The sequence below is a fragment of the Lagenorhynchus albirostris genome, chromosome 3, assembly GCF_949774975.1.
Source record: "Lagenorhynchus albirostris chromosome 3, mLagAlb1.1, whole genome shotgun sequence".
NCBI classification, from domain to species: Eukaryota; Metazoa; Chordata; class Mammalia; order Artiodactyla; family Delphinidae; genus Lagenorhynchus; species Lagenorhynchus albirostris.
This window is the reverse complement of record NC_083097.1, coordinates 164,980,821-164,998,486: the sequence shown is the minus strand read 5'-3', so window position 1 is coordinate 164,998,486 and position 17,666 is coordinate 164,980,821. Positions and strand designations below refer to the sequence as shown.

General features: G+C 41.9%; 1 protein-coding gene across 7 annotated transcripts in view; it reads left to right on the top strand.

Moving 5' to 3' along the window:
- HNRNPM (heterogeneous nuclear ribonucleoprotein M) overlaps positions 1-17,666 on the top strand; it is a 51,307-nt gene that overhangs the window by 14,589 nt on the left and 19,052 nt on the right. For 2 of the 7 annotated variants that reach the window (XR_009539792.1, XM_060145298.1), the window contains exons 1-9: positions 2,719-2,831; positions 3,949-4,140; positions 4,799-4,952; positions 5,818-5,867; positions 6,748-6,808; positions 9,378-9,479; positions 10,744-10,788; positions 11,242-11,319; positions 15,327-15,425. Coding sequence is in view for 6 of the 7 variants with exons in the window: in XM_060145298.1 (XP_060001281.1) it covers positions 2,754-2,831; positions 3,949-4,140; positions 4,799-4,952; positions 5,818-5,867; positions 6,748-6,808; positions 9,378-9,479; positions 10,744-10,788; positions 11,242-11,319; positions 15,327-15,425 (859 nt within the window). In the remaining variant the exon portion in view is untranslated. Of the gene's footprint in view, positions 1-1,689; positions 1,743-2,644; positions 2,653-2,718; positions 2,832-3,948; positions 4,141-4,798; positions 4,953-5,817; positions 5,868-6,747; positions 6,809-9,377; positions 9,480-10,743; positions 10,789-11,241; positions 11,320-15,326; positions 15,426-17,666 lie in introns of those variants that run through there. The other 5 variants (XM_060145301.1, XM_060145296.1, XM_060145297.1 and 2 more) reach the window with 5 other exon arrangements.

Here is a 17,666-nt window from a genome sequence, read left to right as displayed (position 1 = left end):
CTGCTGCTGTTGAAACAAATGGCTTTTAACATGGCCTCAGGAATGACCACAACATTTTGGGAATTGCTTTATTTTTGTAAGGATAACAGAAGGCCAATTTGTATGACTGTCCCTTGGCTGTGATCATTTTTCAGTTGTACATAGTCCAAAAGTTAAACTATACCAGTCCCTCCTAACTCCTTTCTTCATTTCTTTGCACTGATTCTCCTTCCTGTTTTGTGCAAAGTGCTGGTTTGGTTTGTAATATTTCAGGAAAGGACAAGGGAGGTGAGGCTGTACAGTTAAACTTTGAACACTTGGCCTTCTTGCTGTCAACCGCCATGCAAATATACTACTAATAAATATGCCCTTCAAATTTTTAAAAATACTTTTACTTTACATTTCAGTCTTTCCTTGGTGTATTAATTTTAAAATCTTCATAATAATTTTAATATCCTTTGAACAAAGGAATTAGACTAGGAAGGACTTGGGCCCATTAAGAGGGTTATTTTTACCCTTGGCTGCTAAACCAAATTGAAAACTGAATGAGAGAAGGCTTTACCATCATAAAAATAATCGTTAAAAAAGAAAAAGTATTTCTTAGAACAAAAGCCCTTTCTTGACTTTGGAGAGCCTGCTTAGATATTGTTTCCACAAAGTTAACACTTAAATTTCTGGGGGTTTTTTGGTGTCTGTGTGCCATCTTCAAGTTCAGCAGCCATTTTGGTGGTTGTCTAGGTGGGTTCTAACATCTGGTTGTGGTGGTCATGAATTGGCAATCCAAACCTTGAGGAAAATCTGCAGAACCTTTTGAAATGCTTTGTTTTCCCCCTTTTGTATAGATTAGCATCCTAAGTGAGTCTGTGTAGCTGTTTAGATGCAAACTGAGCTCTGAGTTTGCATTTATCTGTGTCCTTAAATGAGAAGGTTGAGAGAGCAGCAAGAATACAGCCTGGCTTAATTTTAATTCACTGAAGAGAATCCAGATGCTGCTCTGGTTTTGTGATAGAATATTTACACATCCTACTTGTGACGGTTGTGGAGCCTAGTGCTGTGTGCAGGACCAGCCACAGAATCTGTGGGGCCCAGTGCAGAATGAAAACACAGGGCCCCTTATTTAAAAATTACTGAGAATTTCAAGACAGCAACAGAGCATTAAACCCAAGTGCATGGCCCTCAGTGCAAAGTCCCATGCGATTGGACAGGTTGCACACCCACGTAGCCGGCCATGCCGTGTGTGCACCTTTGAGGATATATATTATACATATACGCGTCTTTGTAGTTAGCATTTGAGCTCAGTTCAGTGGCATTGCAATTTGTGTGCTGTTCACCTTCTTGCAATATTAAGAGTGTATTTGTAAAATTGTTTTCCTCTTTCCCCAAAAAAGTGAATCACGCAGACTTCTTTCCTGTAGATTTGGATTGCCTCTAGTCATGAATGAGTATTTCAGACAGGGAAATTGATATGGAAATCTGTGGAAATAGCTTGTTTGAGGTGGGAGGAAAATCAAGGACATTGTTAACAAGTTTCACCTACTTTTACTGCACACCTGTAATGCCTAGTGTGGTGGTTTAGAGAATATGGAGTGTTTCTGGGCTTTCTTATAAGGCAGAGGCTCCATACAAGGTTGCTGATGATTGTTCTAAATTCCCATTGTTTTCTTGGCTTTTCTCCCTTGGTTTATGTGTCGTCTGGAAACTGATTTGTAGTTGGTGAGGTAACATACGTGGAGCTCTTAATGGACGCTGAAGGAAAGTCAAGGGTAAGTGTCTGAGAGAATTTCTTCTGTGGATTTACTACATGAAAAATGTAACTGTATGGTGGCGTGGAATCGAATGAAATCAGGAAGGCAGTGAGTGCTCATGTTATAGTAGCTATGTTTGATTTTGCCAAACATTTGAGTGGGGTGGGAGGGGATTTGCAAACGGGAGTCCCGCTTTTCCAAATGGCTGGGCAAAGAGCTTTTTGGTATTCTGTTTGGATGCCCAATTTGGATAACTGGGGACCAATAGCAGCATTGTCTCTTTGTTAACAGAGGAATTGGCTGTGTGTGAATTATGCATGGAATTTTAGCGGTGGTATATTAATGTAAAACGTGTGTTCTTGTCTAGAAAATGTTACTTTTGGTTGTTTGCTGTATTTGAAAGTTGTGTGAACCAAAGATTCTGAAAAGTTGCCTTTGTGCCAGTAAATTGTAAAACAAATACTAAAACTTGAACGTTTAAAATTGGCCTAGTTTAAAGAGAAAATTAACTATTTTCTGTCGTGCAATAGAATGGCTTAGAATAATCAAAAGGATGAGCTTAATTTATGGAAGGGATGGATTTAGGAGGAGTATGATAAGGAATTGATTGAGTACAGAGAGAAGCAGATCTAAAGTTTGTGTGATTTCTCGGAGAACCTGAATTTAGGTCTGCTCATTATAACTTCAGCAGCTATAGTGCAATACTGGTAATGTGAAGGAAGAGGAGATACCAAGGAGCTGAGCTCTTAATAAGGAAGGCTAGGCAAGACACTTCTGTCAGCTTCCCCTTAGAAGGGTTAATTTAAAAACTGTTACATAAATCATATTTTTAATTTATAACTGTCATTGAAATTTACTATTTTTTTTTCTTTTCTTTTTTTTCCCTTTGCTCTTCTGACTGTCTGTGGCTTCTTCCAAAGGGATGTGCGTAAGTATTGTCTAGTTACTTATTGGCACTTGAGCCTTCTAAGTTGTAGGACTGGTTTCACTTATTTCCTTTTGACTCTTCATAGCGTTGTTGAATTCAAGATGGAAGAGAGCATGAAAAAAGCTGCTGAAGTTCTAAACAAGCATAGTCTGAGTGGAAGACCACTGAAAGTCAAAGAAGTAAGCTCATGAAACACCGTGGTGGATACCATTTGTAGTTGTCGAGTGTCCCTGTTTCGAGTTAGGAAAAGACAGAATAGTCCTTGATGACATTTTACGGAGCAGAACAACCTGTTGTCGTTAACGAGGAGGGTCAGTCACAGGCTTCAGCAGTCATTCCTGTAAGCACTTTGGGATAGTGGCTGAGCACATCTTGAGCCACTGCTGACTGCCTTCCTAACATCTCTGATTTGTATTAGGCCAGCCTGCCTTGGTTTTCTCAGGGGCAGTCAAACTGAGTCCATGGTTTTTTTTTTTTTTTACTGTGTGTGTGTTTGTTTTTTTGTTTGTTTGTTTTAAGGTATTCTACATCTACAGTTTTACTCAGTCTGAACCCTGTTCTTTGCCCATCTTTTTTCTTTTTTAAAATGAGTTTAAATCCTTTTTCATAGCTAATCCAAATCAGGTATCTTCTCTCCCTGTAGGGAAGTGGGAGACTTTTTGTTAATTCAGTCCTTCCTTGACTTATTTTTACCTCTTATTCTTGGAGGAAGATCAGTATATGCGAGCTCAGAGAGGAAAGCATGGTAGCGCTTAAGTTCTCTTGTGTGAAGGTAGCACGCAGAAGGGCAAAGAGTTTAAGAATATTGTCAACACCAGAGATGCATAAACCTTTCCAGACTTTACACATGAGTCAAATGCCTGAATACTTGAAGGATGGAGTACCTTGGTGGTCTAGAGCTGTGTTTTCAAACTTTTGGGAAAATCACCAGTTGGGTTTGCAGAAATTATAAAACCCCCTTGAGTTAGTGAGGTTCAATTGTACCAAGCCCTTGAAGATCTTATTTCAACCTGGAAGTTTTAATCATGTCATCCCCCCGCCCTCCCTTTTTTTGTTTTTTTACTTAGTTAATTGAGAGCTAAATTCTACACCCTTTCTTTCTTCCTCATTCTTTTGGCTAGAATTGTTCCTGGCCTGGTGGTTTAGTTTTACTTCATTTGAATTTTTTGTTACAGATTTTGAGAAATGGTTTCCAAACAACCTCTCAATCTCTGAAGTTTTGGGGGTATCACTTACTGTGGGAGCATGGTTTTGTCACTGGGTCAGTTAAATGTAACCCTTTTGTGCTTGTTTTAGGATCCTGATGGTGAACATGCCAGGAGAGCAATGCAAAAGGTGATGGCTACGACTGGTGGGATGGGTATGGGACCAGGTGGCCCAGGAATGATTAATATCCCACCCAGTATCTTAAATAATCCTAACATCCCAAATGAGATTATCCATGCATTACAGGCTGGAAGACTTGGAAGCACAGTATTTGTAGCAAATGTAAGTAAATGGAAACATTGTTTCATAAAGTTTGATTTTCTACTTTAGACAATCTTGTCAATGTGTTATAAAAGTAGTTCTGACATTTGAGAAGAAAAACTTAAAAGAGGGTTATGTTATCTTCTTGATTTATTTAAAAAATCATCCTTGGGCTTGGCTTTGTCCCCTAATGACCACTGCAGTCATAAGTCACACAGCCTTGACCATGGTCCTCTTGGGGCCATGTTTATGGAGTTTTGCTGGTGTGTATAAAAGTAGGTGCAGGGTAAAGTGTATGAGCAGAGATTGTGTATTGACATTTCCCTCTTCCTGTTAATGTCTGGGTGAATGGTAATACTTTGCCATTTGCACAGGGAAGTATTTTTAAAAGAAAGTGGATTGGGGAGGATGATGGTAAACCTTATCTGGGGAACAGCATTTTTTAGTATTCACAAAATAAGCATTAACTTGAAAGGTATGAGGTGACTTAAATTGTTATTTCAGAGAAAAGAGTAGTAGAAGGCAAACTTTCGTAATCCTGTTTGAAAAATTATACTGACATATTTTTGTGACATTATTTTTGTGACATTTTCTAATGCTTGTTTTCCAACCAGAGCATGTCACATTCATGTAGTAAAAATGTTTACAATGAGATTTTCCTCTCCTTTCTCTTGGTTAGCTGGATTATAAAGTTGGCTGGAAGAAACTGAAGGAAGTTTTTAGTATGGCTGGTGTGGTGGTCCGAGCAGACATTCTTGAGGATAAAGATGGAAAAAGTCGTGGAATAGGCACTGTTACTTTTGAACAGTCCATTGAAGCTGTGCAAGCTATATGTATCCTTTGATCGGAATTCAACTCCTGGTGAATTTAGTTTAGCCTAAATGTTGTATTAGTAAGACAGGTTTGTGTGGGGAAGTGGTGATTTTGTGTATTAGTATTTCCTATGTGACTCGAGAGAATACGTTACTATGGATATTACTAAGGGAATACAAAGTATCTACATAGTATTGTACTTATGTAGATAGAAGAGATGGTTAGAAAACAGGCACATATCCATGAGTGGTCTTTTCCATTGTCTCTTTTTAGAGGAGACTGGTTTGAAGGGAGAAGTCCAAAGAATGTGCCACTGGAGAGAAATTCAGTGTTATTTCATATGTAAGCCCTTATAGGGCCCTATCTCTTCAGTGGATTGACATTCTGGAAGAAGCACTTCTCTCTGACCCTAGGCTGCTCACCCTACTCACCCGAGTTACATCTTTGTAGTCACAGGGAGAATACCACACATGAACATTGTCACTAAACTCAGGCACGATTGTCACTGAGTGTATTACCCGGAAAACATGGTACTCCAAAAAATGGTAGAACACCTGGCTTATTGGACACACACAGAAAACTGATGTCAGTGCTTAATTTAAGAGGAGGATGGTTTGGTGAGAAGTGTAAGGTTTTATGAATGGCGCACCACACCTAAGGAGTAAGCTGAGGTTTCCTTTTTTTCCCCTTGAGTGTTATTTATTGTCCCTTTAATGCTTACTGTAGGAATAAATACTTGAAAGTATAAACAGGAATCAAAATTGCTCATAAATTCACCACTTAGAGGGACTGGTAGCAGCAGTTGGAGTATTTTTCTCTTAGGTATTTCTGTTATGCTGTGCATGTTTTTAGAATTGCAGGAAATAGCCTTAATTGTAATATCAGCTATGTTTAATGGCCAACTGCTATTTGACAGACCAATGCACGTGAAAATGGTAAGTTAATAGGATCTTTCCTTTAATATACTCAGATAAGTTTAGCAAAAACATGGGTTTATTAAGAGTATACATACACATAGCCACTGTACTTTCTTTATGGATCAGTCCAAGTTAAAGGGTACAGCACATTGAGCAAATTTATGACAGAAATAACTTTTTGCTCATGCACCTCCTCAGATAGTTTTTCCTTTGCACAGTTACTGGCATGGTCAGGAGGTCACTTGCATATCCTGCTTGAGCAAGTGATCAGTTTCACAGAATGGTTTTATATATATAGGTTGCCAGTTTTCAGAGTATTGCAGTACATTTAATTAGCATCATATCTATTGTGAACATAATTAAATCTGATTCAGAAAGCCTTTAAAGTTCTGTTGAAGCGTTTCAGTATAAACATTAGCCCAGCTATGGCTGTGCCCAAGATGCCAAAGATAACAGTATTAATACAAGCATGACCAGAACGTGCTGAGGGCAGTCTAGTTAGTTAGGGTTCCAAATCAGGAAGGACATAAAAGGAGCTCTAAAGGAATTTTTTAGTTCCTTTAAACATTGTTTAGTTTTTTGAATAGATAATTGCTTCACATGATTCAGAAGTCAAAAAGCATGAAAAATTCAGTGTGGGAGTCTTGTTCTTACTTTATGCCCAGGTTCCATCCATCCCCCACAGTGATATGAATGTATATTTTTTAAATCTTTCCCCCTGTACATAAAAGGTAGCAACTAACTCTCACATATTCTTTTTACACTTGCATGTTATTCTGTGGCATGGGTGTATCGTAATGCATCTAACCCGTCCTCTGTTGATAGAAATGGTTTCCATCTTTTGCTGTTGCTAACAGCACTGCAGGGAATACTGAGATTTATTCATTTTCTCTTTCAGGATGAGAGGGCCTTACCAAAGGGAGATTTTTTCCCTCCTGAGCGTCCACAACAACTTCCCCGTAAGTGTCTCAGTTATTATGGCTAAAATTTTGAATTTGATTTATTCTAACCAGAAAACTGCAATTACCTTTGAACTTGTGCCATGTCATTCTTGTGCCGTGTCAGTTATCTTGACCATTCTTGAGTAAAACATTCAAGAAGGTTGTTTGTTTGCCCTGTAGATTTTTCTGGGTGAAAAAATGAGTAGAGAGATTCACAACTTAGGAAGGATTGTTAGGATTACACTGTGGTGTGAGGCAGGCTACTCAGGATGTAGAGGCTGTAGTTGGGAAGAAACAAACTGCAAAGGGAATTAAAGCCAGGTTGCACTTTGGTTCAAAAGAGATTGGTTATTACCATGTGGCCTAGCAATTCCACTCCTAGGTATACTACAAGAGAGCTAAAAACTTAACATCCACACAGAAATTTGTGCACAGATGTTCATGGCAGCATGATTCCAGCTGATGAATGGGTAAATAAAATGTGATAAATCCACACAGTGGAATAGTACTCAGCCGTAAAAAGGAGTGAAGTACTGATACATGCTACAGAATGGATGAACCTTGATTCCATCTCTTGAGAAATGTCTAGAATAGGCGAGTCCACAACAGGTGGATTGTGGTTGCCAGGGGCTGGGGAAAGGGGTGAGTGGAGAGTGACTGCTTATGGGGATGGGATTTCTTTTGGGGGTGATGAAAATGTTCTGGAATTGGATAGTGGTAATGGTTGTATAACTCTGAATATACTAAAAATCACTGAACTGCACACTTAAATGGGCGAATTTTATGGTGTGTGAAGTACAGCAACCAGAAGTTTTACATAGTGTTATTTGCAACATGCAGGTGAAAATCTATCCTGGGACAGGGAAGGCTTGTTGGTTGGTTCGTCACCGCGTGGGTGGAAACAGCGCACAGTAGTGAAGTCCTAGGCACTCCCTCTGGCAGGCCCACAGAGAGCAGCAGAGCCTGAGCACAGACAGCCCAGGGAGTGGGGGTGAGGGCCTGCTGTAGCATGAGGGTTGGGGAATCTGCGGTGCGGGCAGGGCTAATCTGTAGAAGGAAGACTGGGTGGTGGGTAAGGGCAAAATCTGCTTGTGCTGTGCTAGGGAGGACTTCCCCCGCTGAGGCTGCTGGGGTGGAGCTGTTTGGAGGGCTGGCCAGTCCCTCCTGTCTGGAGCCGTGGTTCAGCTGTGGGAGATTGAACTGAATGGGAGCCTAGACTAGAACACTAACTCTTCTTCGCACTTTAGGATTGTAGAAGCATCATAGAGGCAGATTTGAGCGGAGGTCTGTGGTTTCAAGAATAGGAGATGGCTTATCTGTTGAAAGTTAAGGACCCCATTTCCTTGTCATAGTCCGTGTGATCACTTGCAGTAATTACCCAGGAACAGGGCGATGGCTCTTGTTGACTTTGGGCCTGGAGGAGGGGGGTGAGGGCTGCTTGGCAGCCTCGTCTGGCACACTGGGCTCCACGGAGCCCATTATCTGTGGCTTTTGGTCTCCCCAGCACATTTCAGAGGGTTGACTTCAAAGTCTTCAGTGCTTTGGGGAGTAAGTAACCTTGGTGAGCTCTTGCTGCTGTTTCTATGCAATTTAAGAACAGGGTTTTAATCAGATTAAATATTTGGGAACCAGTGTCAGGTTGTTTTAGTGAACTTTGTTCCCGTTTCAGAAATCTCACCTGGTCTTGGTTTAAGCCTCCGACCCATGGTGACCCAGAGCACTGTAAGTGTCTTAGGCTGTCAGGCCTTGTTGGCTGCTCCCTGTTTGTGGAACAGGGAGTTGAAGGTGGTTTGGGTACAATGCACGCCTTAGGAAGCTTTCTGGGTAGAAGATATGTTCTTTGAATACACTAGCTTTATTGTTGTTAAAACCGCCTGCAGCGGAGTCAGAATAGTGTAAGCCCAGTGTGTTAATTGGCTGGTTTATGACATTGTTTATCGTGAGAAAAGTCCTTTGGGTCTGCAGGTTGAGAGGTGTGGGTTGGGCATATGTGTACCGCTTGCCACCTGATGTCTCCAGTTGCCTGTTTTGATTTTAAACATTTCTCAGTTCACGATTTAGGGAAACAAATCGGTGTTCACAATTCTCGTTGAGTGGGCTGTTCATGGTTCTACTCTGTAGTTTTCACGTGAACTGATTTTTAGTTGCCCTTGTTTTATTTTTTAAATTTAATTTAATTTTTTAAAATTTATTTTTCCTTTATTTATTTTTGGCTACGTTGGGTCATTGTTGCTGTTCGTGGGCTTTCTCTAGTTGCGGCGAGTGGGTTTCTCATGCAGTGGCTTCTCTTGTTGCAGAGCACAGGCTTTCGGCGCATGGGCTTCAGTAGTTGTGGCACGTGGTGCCCTTGTTTTATACATACCTCACACTCTAATCCGTAAAGTTGTATAAGAGCTTATGCCTTAAAAGGGAGAGCTCCTAAATGCGCCCTTGTTGACTCATGGATTAGACCCTGGGTTTGCTGGTGGAGGTGGGCGGTGGGATAAGCATAACAGCTACACGGTAAACCAAGGCTCTTTTTGGCTTTGAGAGTCATGGTTTCCTGAGTAAGTGGAATCAATACTCTGACTTTCTCTTCTCCTTTCAGATGGACTTGGTGGTATTGGCATGGGGTTAGGACCAGGAGGGCAGCCTATTGACGCCAATCATTTGAATAAAGGCATTGGAATGGGCAACATAGGACCCGCAGGTGAGAAATACGGTGTACCTCGACTGGGGATTTTTGGGGAAGTTAAAGTTATTAAAGTTAACTATTGGGATAATTGGACATTGAGTAGTTCAAATGGAATGAGGCTTTAATTGGGACAAAATTAATTCCCTCCTTATTTATCTTTGATGCATTTTGATAAAAACAGTATTTTGTATTTTTACCAAGTTGAGTGTTCTTTTCTAAAGCTATTATGCTTGCATTTTATCCTCACGAGACCTTCTGAGCTGAGGTACTCAGTTAAACCTTTTGGTAAAAGGAGGCAAGCCAGAGGGTTGGTCTTGCTCAAGGTCACACTATCAGTTAGTGACAGAAACTGTAGGTCTCCTGATCCTGGGACCACAGCACTGCCACAGTCTATTACCCAGACCCCCTTGGGTTCTCACCTGGTGTTGACATGGCTTCTAGAGGTAGGGGCGTTGGTGGATGCAGAAAGGTATGGAGGGCCTCATTGCATGACCGCATAGCTGTCATAGGCCACAAGGACGAATGATGCAGTGTTGTCTTTGTTTAAGAAGAAAAATAGCTAATGAATAAAAGCTTTGGCATGTAGAATAAACTTTGAACTTCACTTTTTAGCATTTTCGTTTTCATGCAACGAAGTATTCGTATATCATTTTAAAATATTTCATTTTTATAACCTCAGGCCTATGTCTTTCTTGAAATTCTTTGAATTGCAAGATGGATGCCCTCTACCGTACTACTGTCAGTTCTGCATATCCTTTGACTCCCTCCCAGATTAAACTCTGGGACTGACCAAAACGTCTTGGCCCATCACCTTGGGTGGCCAGTCTGAACACCACATCCCCTGATACCTCAGAGGAAAGGCTGCGGGTGGCGGGGAGGGAAGCCTCAGCGTTTTGAGGAACTGCTTTTTATTTAGAGCGTTTTACCTTTAAAAGGGAGTTTTAAATCTACTTCTGTTCCGTAGTCTGTACCTGATATTTATATTTCATGTTTAAAACTGTCTACCTTGGGCATTTAATGAAACTATGTGGACACTATAAAATTTTGAGTCACATGGTGATTATTTTGTTAAAGGCTTAAATAGTTTTCCTGGAATGTACTAGTTTGACAGTTGAAATGGAAAGAGCCCCCACCCCATTTTTTGCACTTGGCAATTAAAATATATTTGTAGTCAGGGATATTTTTGCTCATTTGCTGGTGTGGAATTTCTTGTGCTTTTTAAGTTCAAACTTTACTGCTTTGACATAATTTTAGTTTGCATTGACTTTTTCTTTTTAAGGAATGGGAATGGAAGGCATAGGATTTGGAATAAATAAAATGGGAGGTAAGAAATTTAAAATGAAGTACAAATGTAATTACTTTTAGGTATGGTTTTCCCTCTTTTTTTGCTCCCTTCCTTTTCTCTTAAGCCCTGCATGAAATTCTCACTTAGGTTTCCAAAAAGTTTGAGTCTAGAAATAACTTTTACCTGTTGATCCTTCTAATGGGTGTCTTGGCCTTTGGTTCTGGCTTTCTCACTAACTAGCTCTGTGACCTTGGGCAAATCACTCCATCTCTCTGGGCCTTCTTTGCTTGTCTCTTCATTGAGGGGGTTGGATCAGATCAGCCTTTTGAAGATAGTGATTTTTAAGTAAAGGCACTAGCCTTTTTTCTCCCAAAGCCCTTAAGTGAGTTTTTGGCAGACAGTGCCGTAGGTGAAACTTGTAAAAACATTTTTCTTTGCTTGTTCAGTCTGAGTCTTGTTAGGCTGGTGCTAAAATGTGAGTGTCTCTTTCAGGCATGGAGGGACCCTTTGGTGGTGGTATGGAAAACATGGGTCGATTTGGATCTGGGATGAACATGGGCAGAATAAACGGTAAGATTGGTGTTTCCTTCCTGCTTATACCTACCTTTGTTGGCTGTTGGCTCTCAGGTGACCTTTAGGCAGCAGACCCATTTTTAATAAGTGATTTCTCGCTTCCACTTCTGTACTGAATCTGATACCTTTGAATTGCCTTAAATAGTTTGTATTCCAGAAGCTAGACTTAGTGGCAGGGAAGTGTTAATTCTCTTAGTTACTTAATTCTTGAGGTTTTCTGTGTTTCAGATCTTCCCAATAATTGTCCAATAAAACTTTAAAGCTTTCCTGTTGCCTCCAGCACTTGTCTCCCCTGGAGTGCTGGACTGGGTGAGTTCTTGACCATCTGCTCTGAGGTCTCCAAATTGTGAGCAGAGGCATTTGTTTAATTTAGCATTTATATAATGCAAAATTTGGCATACTATTATTTAAATCTTCCAATCTTCCTCCCAACTTAATAACCGAAATATAATTATATCACTTGTAGTAGTAACACTGTGTTATTTCATTTAGTCCTCGCAAGAACCGCATGACGTGTAGGTACTGTTATCCCCATTTCATTGGAAACTGAGGCCCACAGTGACTTGCCTAAGGTCCGATGGCTAGTAATGGTGGGATATGGACCCCGGCTGTCTGGCTCCAGAGCTTGGCTCTTAATCACACTGAGATTCTGCCTTTTAGAATTGCCTTCAGGCGTCACCCCCGCCCCCCCCCCCACCCCCGCCCACGCCCACCAGCAGGGCTGTAAAATGCCAGGAGAAACTTGCTGTTATGAAAATCTGTCTTTCTAAATCCTCTGGGTGTGGGTGGACTCTGACCCACACCTGTGGGAATGCTGCTGCTTTTATACACAGACTTTTCTGGAATGGGAAGTTACTAAGGACTTGGGGTTTCTTTTGTTTTTTCCTTTTTAAATTGAAGTATAGTTGATTTACAATGCTGCATTAATTTCTCCTGTACAGCAAAGTGACTCAGTTACACACATAAGGACTTGGGTTTAAATGTTTCTTTGCTGGTCTGTAGTAACATATCATGTGAAGATGGTACAGAGCAAGCAAGAACCTTACTAGGATAGATATTAACTGTCAAACTGCAAAGAGTGACATTCCTGATGAATAAGCTGCCCTTCTTCATGGAGTGCCTTGTTCTAGATGATGATGAAGAGATTCAGGAAGGTTCTTAACATTAATAAGGAATGAAGGGACAAAGGTCTGTGTTTCCAGTGTGCTTTCAGGCTTGCCTTTAGCTCATGTGTGCATGGAGTTTTTAATAAAAAGTGAGAGTTGGAGAGGTCTGGCTTAATAAAGTGTTTGCTCAGAACAGATGAGCCATTAGAAAGGAGATTTGGGTTGCTGCTCTGAGGAATTTAGTGATGCGACTTAGAAGTAGATGGAAACGAGGGTGGGAACTGTGCTGAGCCACGGGGACAAAGTCTTTGGTAATCTGGCAGGTGGAATGCAGCAGTCACGCTTCTGAGCCTGGTGATTCAAGGTTCAGAGTGCTGATTGTCCTGAAGAGCCACAGTGGAAGATGTGTTCTTACGCTGTGTGCTTATTAGTTGCTCTCTGATACAGATAGATACTCAGAGTCCTCCTTCTCCATCCTCTACAGCAGAGAACAGGGCCTTCCTTGCCCTGGAGCTGTTTTGAGATTTGGGTGGAATTGGCTCTAGAGCCCTTGGGTGCTGCGTCCAAGGAAGGTTTTGATCACTGGGAAAAAGTTGATAGGGATGTTTCAGATTTAACTTAATGTTTAGTTGATTATCATGATGCATCACATTATAGTCACAGGTGCTGACAACATTAGACTGATTAGAAATCAGATTCTCAGGGCTAGTCAACCAACCAGTAGAGGTCAAATCTTTATAGAACGGGTACAAAAATTTTAAATTGAAAGATCATCAAATATTAAATGATGACTGTTTTGATGCAATATTTGACAATGAAAATTCTTTTTCTGTCTCTCTTGCTCTCTTTTTTGTGTCGGTGGGGAGTACATTGGAGTTCGTACAGGGTTGGTTCCCTGTACTCTACACTCTGTTGACAGTTGGGAAGATAAATTCTGAGGCCTTTGCCAACACATTACTGCCTGCATGTGACTTCCTAATGTGTGTGGGGGGTGTCTTCTTCACGGGCTTACGGTAAGGATTAAAGGAGTGCAGGAGAGCCCCCATCCATTACGGTGCCACTCTGGGATTTCTGTTCTGCATATACAGGCTCGCACAAGTTAGATATATTTCCAGCAGATAGCATGCCACCAACCTATGGGATTCAGTTGGGTGGATTCAAGCTATGAATGTAAAGTCCACCATTGTCATCTGCTGCATCTTCTTATTAATTCATAATGCTAGTCCGCTTCCACGTTTGTAATAGACTCATTTACTTCTTTCAAAGTATAGGGGCTCCAGCTGCATATTTTGTAGTTGTGCAGTAAAAGATGTCCATTATGTAGCACATGTATACCTGATATTTCTAAGGAGCAAGATTAATTAACTGGGTTTTCCAGGGACCTCTCGGTATGGAAAGGAGACAAAGTGTGATGCACATTTTAAGTCTTGCTTTAGATGAATATACAAGGAAAGAAGTAGCCAGTGACAGGAGTCATGAAAGGGTTTCTCAAACAGGTGACAGCTGTGGCGGGGCTTTTCCCCCACAGAAGCTAAGACCTTGTTGTTGTTGTTTTTAAATAAATTCATTTATTTAATTTTGGCTGCGTTGGATGTTCGTTGCTGCGCACGGGGTTTCTCTAGTTGCGGCGGGTGGGGGCTGCTCTTCGTTGCGGTGCGCAGGCTTCTCATTGCAGAGCATGGGCTCTAGGTGCGCAGGCTTCAGTAGTTGTGGCTCGTGGGCTTAGTAGTGGTGGTTTGCGGGCTCTAGAGCGCAGGCTCAGTAGTTGTGGTGCACGGGCTTGGTTGCTCCGCGGCATGTGAGATCTTCCCGGACCAGGGCTCGAACCCGTGTCCCCTGCACTGGCAGGCGGATTCTTGACCGCTGCGCCACCAGGGAAGTCCGAAGACCTTTGTTTTTAAAAGACATTGTGGGACTTCCCTGGTGGCGCAGCGGTCAAGAATCCGCCTGCCAGTGCAGGGGACACGGGTTCGAGCCCTGGTCCGGGAAGATCTCACATGCCGCGGAGCAACCAAGCCCGTGCGCCACAACTACTGAGCCCGCACACCGCAACAGAGTAGCCCCTGCTCGCCGCAACTAGAGAAAGCCCATGCGCAGCAACGAAGACCCAACACAGCCAAAAATAAATAAGTAAATTAATAAATTTGTTTAAAAAAAAAGACACTGAAAAACAACAAATACTACTGCAATCAGCATAGAAAAAAATAATGAAGTTACCAAACCCCATTATGTAGATGAAACCACTCCAGTTGTCAGTAGAGAAGTCATGTTGTTTGCACACAGGCGTCTTTCTCTGTTCTCATGGCTGTGCTTGTGATTGGAACATGGGTTTTTGCATTGGAGTTAGGTTCCAGCCTTTGCCTCACTCCTTACCAGGCATGTGACCTTGGTCAAGATGCTGTCATTTGAGCCTCAGTTTCTTTGTAAAGGGGCAGTGGTGATGGAGGGTAATGTAGGTGTACAGTCTGGTTGTGAGGATTCCATGAAATAATAGCACATATAAAGCCCTGGGCAGGGCAGGGCATGTGGGAGGTGCCCCAGAGGTGGTACCTGCTGCTGCTGTAACATAGGCAGGCTCTCCTGCAGCCTACCTTTGATGCCTCATGCACTGCAGCCTCCCCACACCAGTTACTGCAGTACTGGGTGCTTGGTGTATCCATTGTGTGACTGTGTGTAAGCTGGAAATTAGTCCTAATGGACTAAAGGTGGGTTGTTTTCAGGGATTCATTTGAGGTGACTTCTTTTTTTAAGGAATAAAGGATGAACGATGGTTTCCTATAGAAAAACTAAAACATGCTGACTTGCTGGTAGCTGTTGTGTGTTTATAGTTTTTTGTTTTTAATGTCTAAAACATGATGGTATTCTTGGAAAGGCCTAGGGTAATATTTTTTTCCACAGAGATGGAGCGTGGCATGGGTGGAGGATTTGAGAGAGACTTTGCCAGAAATGAAATGGGAATGTCTCGAAGCTTTGGAGAGCCCCTTGGCAGAGGAATGGGTAAGAAGGCCCCATGGGCCCCTATGTGGGCGGGGTCAACCCCCCGGGGGTGCAGGCTCACCCTGATGTCGGGAGGTTCTTAGGCAAAGTCAGCTATTTTTCCTTAGGCTTTAAAAAAATTGTATGTTTTCTAGGTCTAGATACGAACTTTTGGTCCTTGAATTTTTTTATTGGTATCAACAGCACCATTTGTCTTTAGTCTTTTCAGATGGCTGCTTTTTTCACATTGGTATAAGGTGTTTTCTTGCTGTGGAGTTAAAAACTGCTGTGTTTACATGACGTTGTGGCTGTGTAGTCACGGTAGAGATCTTCAAGGCCCTGCTCAGTGGGGGTGTGAGTCTCCTTAGTCCAGGGGCCTCTGGTGTTCCAGTTAACAAAGGATGACGGTGTGCTTGCTGATGCAATTGAAAGAGATCTTGGTGAACAGGGAAGTTTCCTAATGTTGGAAGGCCTGGAGTATTGGGTCTGTCTAAATGTAGTTTTGGTTAGTTTGCAAAGCAGTTTCTTCTTTACTTTTCCATGGATGTCTTCCCCTGTTTGGAGTTTAGACGTTTCTGAGAATCTGTCAGCCTGATTCTTAGTTAGTTTGGAATAAGGAGATTGTCTATTCCTGGGCTCTGAAGTTTGTTTCTCTCAAAGGAGATTTAGAGCATGGATAACTCTCTCCCCAACACCCCCTCCTCCATCTTCATCAGCTTCTCAGCCTGTGCAGATAGGCGGCTACTAGGTGATAACCTCAAAGAGTGTTCAGCCTGTCTTTATGGGACACCTTGGGCTAGCTGTGAGGATTTTAAGCTTTTTTATGTCTAGTTTGTATGAGCTGAGCTGTATTTATCTCCAGGAATCCTATCTTCTTTGTTTCCTTCATGGAAACCAGGAATTATTAGGAACTGTTTCTCTCAGAGTAGACTGTTGGCTTTTGTTTCATTTGTCCCCCTGACCATGGTTAGGATAATTAAGTGATTTTTCTTGCATCAAAACTAGCTTTGCTTTCTTCTTTAAAAAAAAAAAAAGAAAGAAAAAGGAGGAAAAAAAAGAGGAAAAAAAGTAGCTGGTACTGAAGATTTACTTTTTCTGTACTTACTTGATATGACTGTAGCTTTATTCTAGATTGTTCCAGAGCTTTAGAATTTGGGGGTGAGTTCATAATCTGTATGTGACTAGGTCAGTTAAAAGTTTCTTGTTGCCATGACTGGCTTTGTTTTTTGTGTCTTGAAATGGTAGGGTATTAAAAAATTTTAATTTATTGTCATTTGGCTGCAAATACTAATTTGTGGATGGATACCTGTGGTGAGAAGAACAAAATGGCACGTGACTTTCCTCCCACAGGCACTTTGTGCTGCTCTTGAGCCTTCAGTCCTTTGCTGCTCTGGGTCCTCTCACCTCACCTCTGTGATGAGGCTTGTCAGCCTTGTCCCAGATCCTGTGGAGGCACAAGAGGTGGACTGGTGAGGTTATTTCACGTGGCATCAGGAAACACGTCCTGTCCTGACCTGAATATAGGAAGGTCATCTGCAGGCCTATCTCCTGCTACTTTGGCACCTTCTTTCTGATTGAGACCATGGTCTGTTTGTCCTGAGGCTTCCCAGAGTGACCATAGGCAAGAGCAAGGAGCTTTTGTTCTCCTGCTACTTATGATCAGACTCAAGTTAGTGAAATGGTCTTTGTACCAAGTAAAATCTTTAAGTCAGGTTTTCAGAGTAGTTGCCTGGATTTTTTTTTTTTTTTCAGATTCAGTTCTTGATCTTTTTTTTCTGTATTATTTACTTGACAGTTGGATCATTTTGGTGTGCTACTTTTGTAGTGCTCTCCCTATTCAGTATCCCTTCTTTCCTATCAAGGCAGTAGTTCTTTGTGCAAACAACTGTACTTGGTGCTCCAGGGCTATAGATAGATATGTGATCCTTAACTTTGAAGGATGTGGTGTAGCTGAGGAGACGGTGCTCAGAGTGGCTTGGGGCAGCACCAGAGATCAGCACGTAGAAGTGGCCTAGTTGAGGGAGCCAGTGGAGATGTTGATTCCCGGGCTCTCGGCAGCTATGTGAGCACCACACAAAGGCGATCATTTTCTGTGTTAAGATTTGAAAAAGCACTGCTCTAGATGCTTGATAGAAGTGTTTTGCTCAGAGAACACAGGATCCAGGCAGGGGTGTAAGAAGACCATGCAGGAGATGCAGTTCACGCTGGAGGGGCTGGACTTCAGCATAGGTAGAAGTGGGGTACTGGCCCACAGAGAGGGCG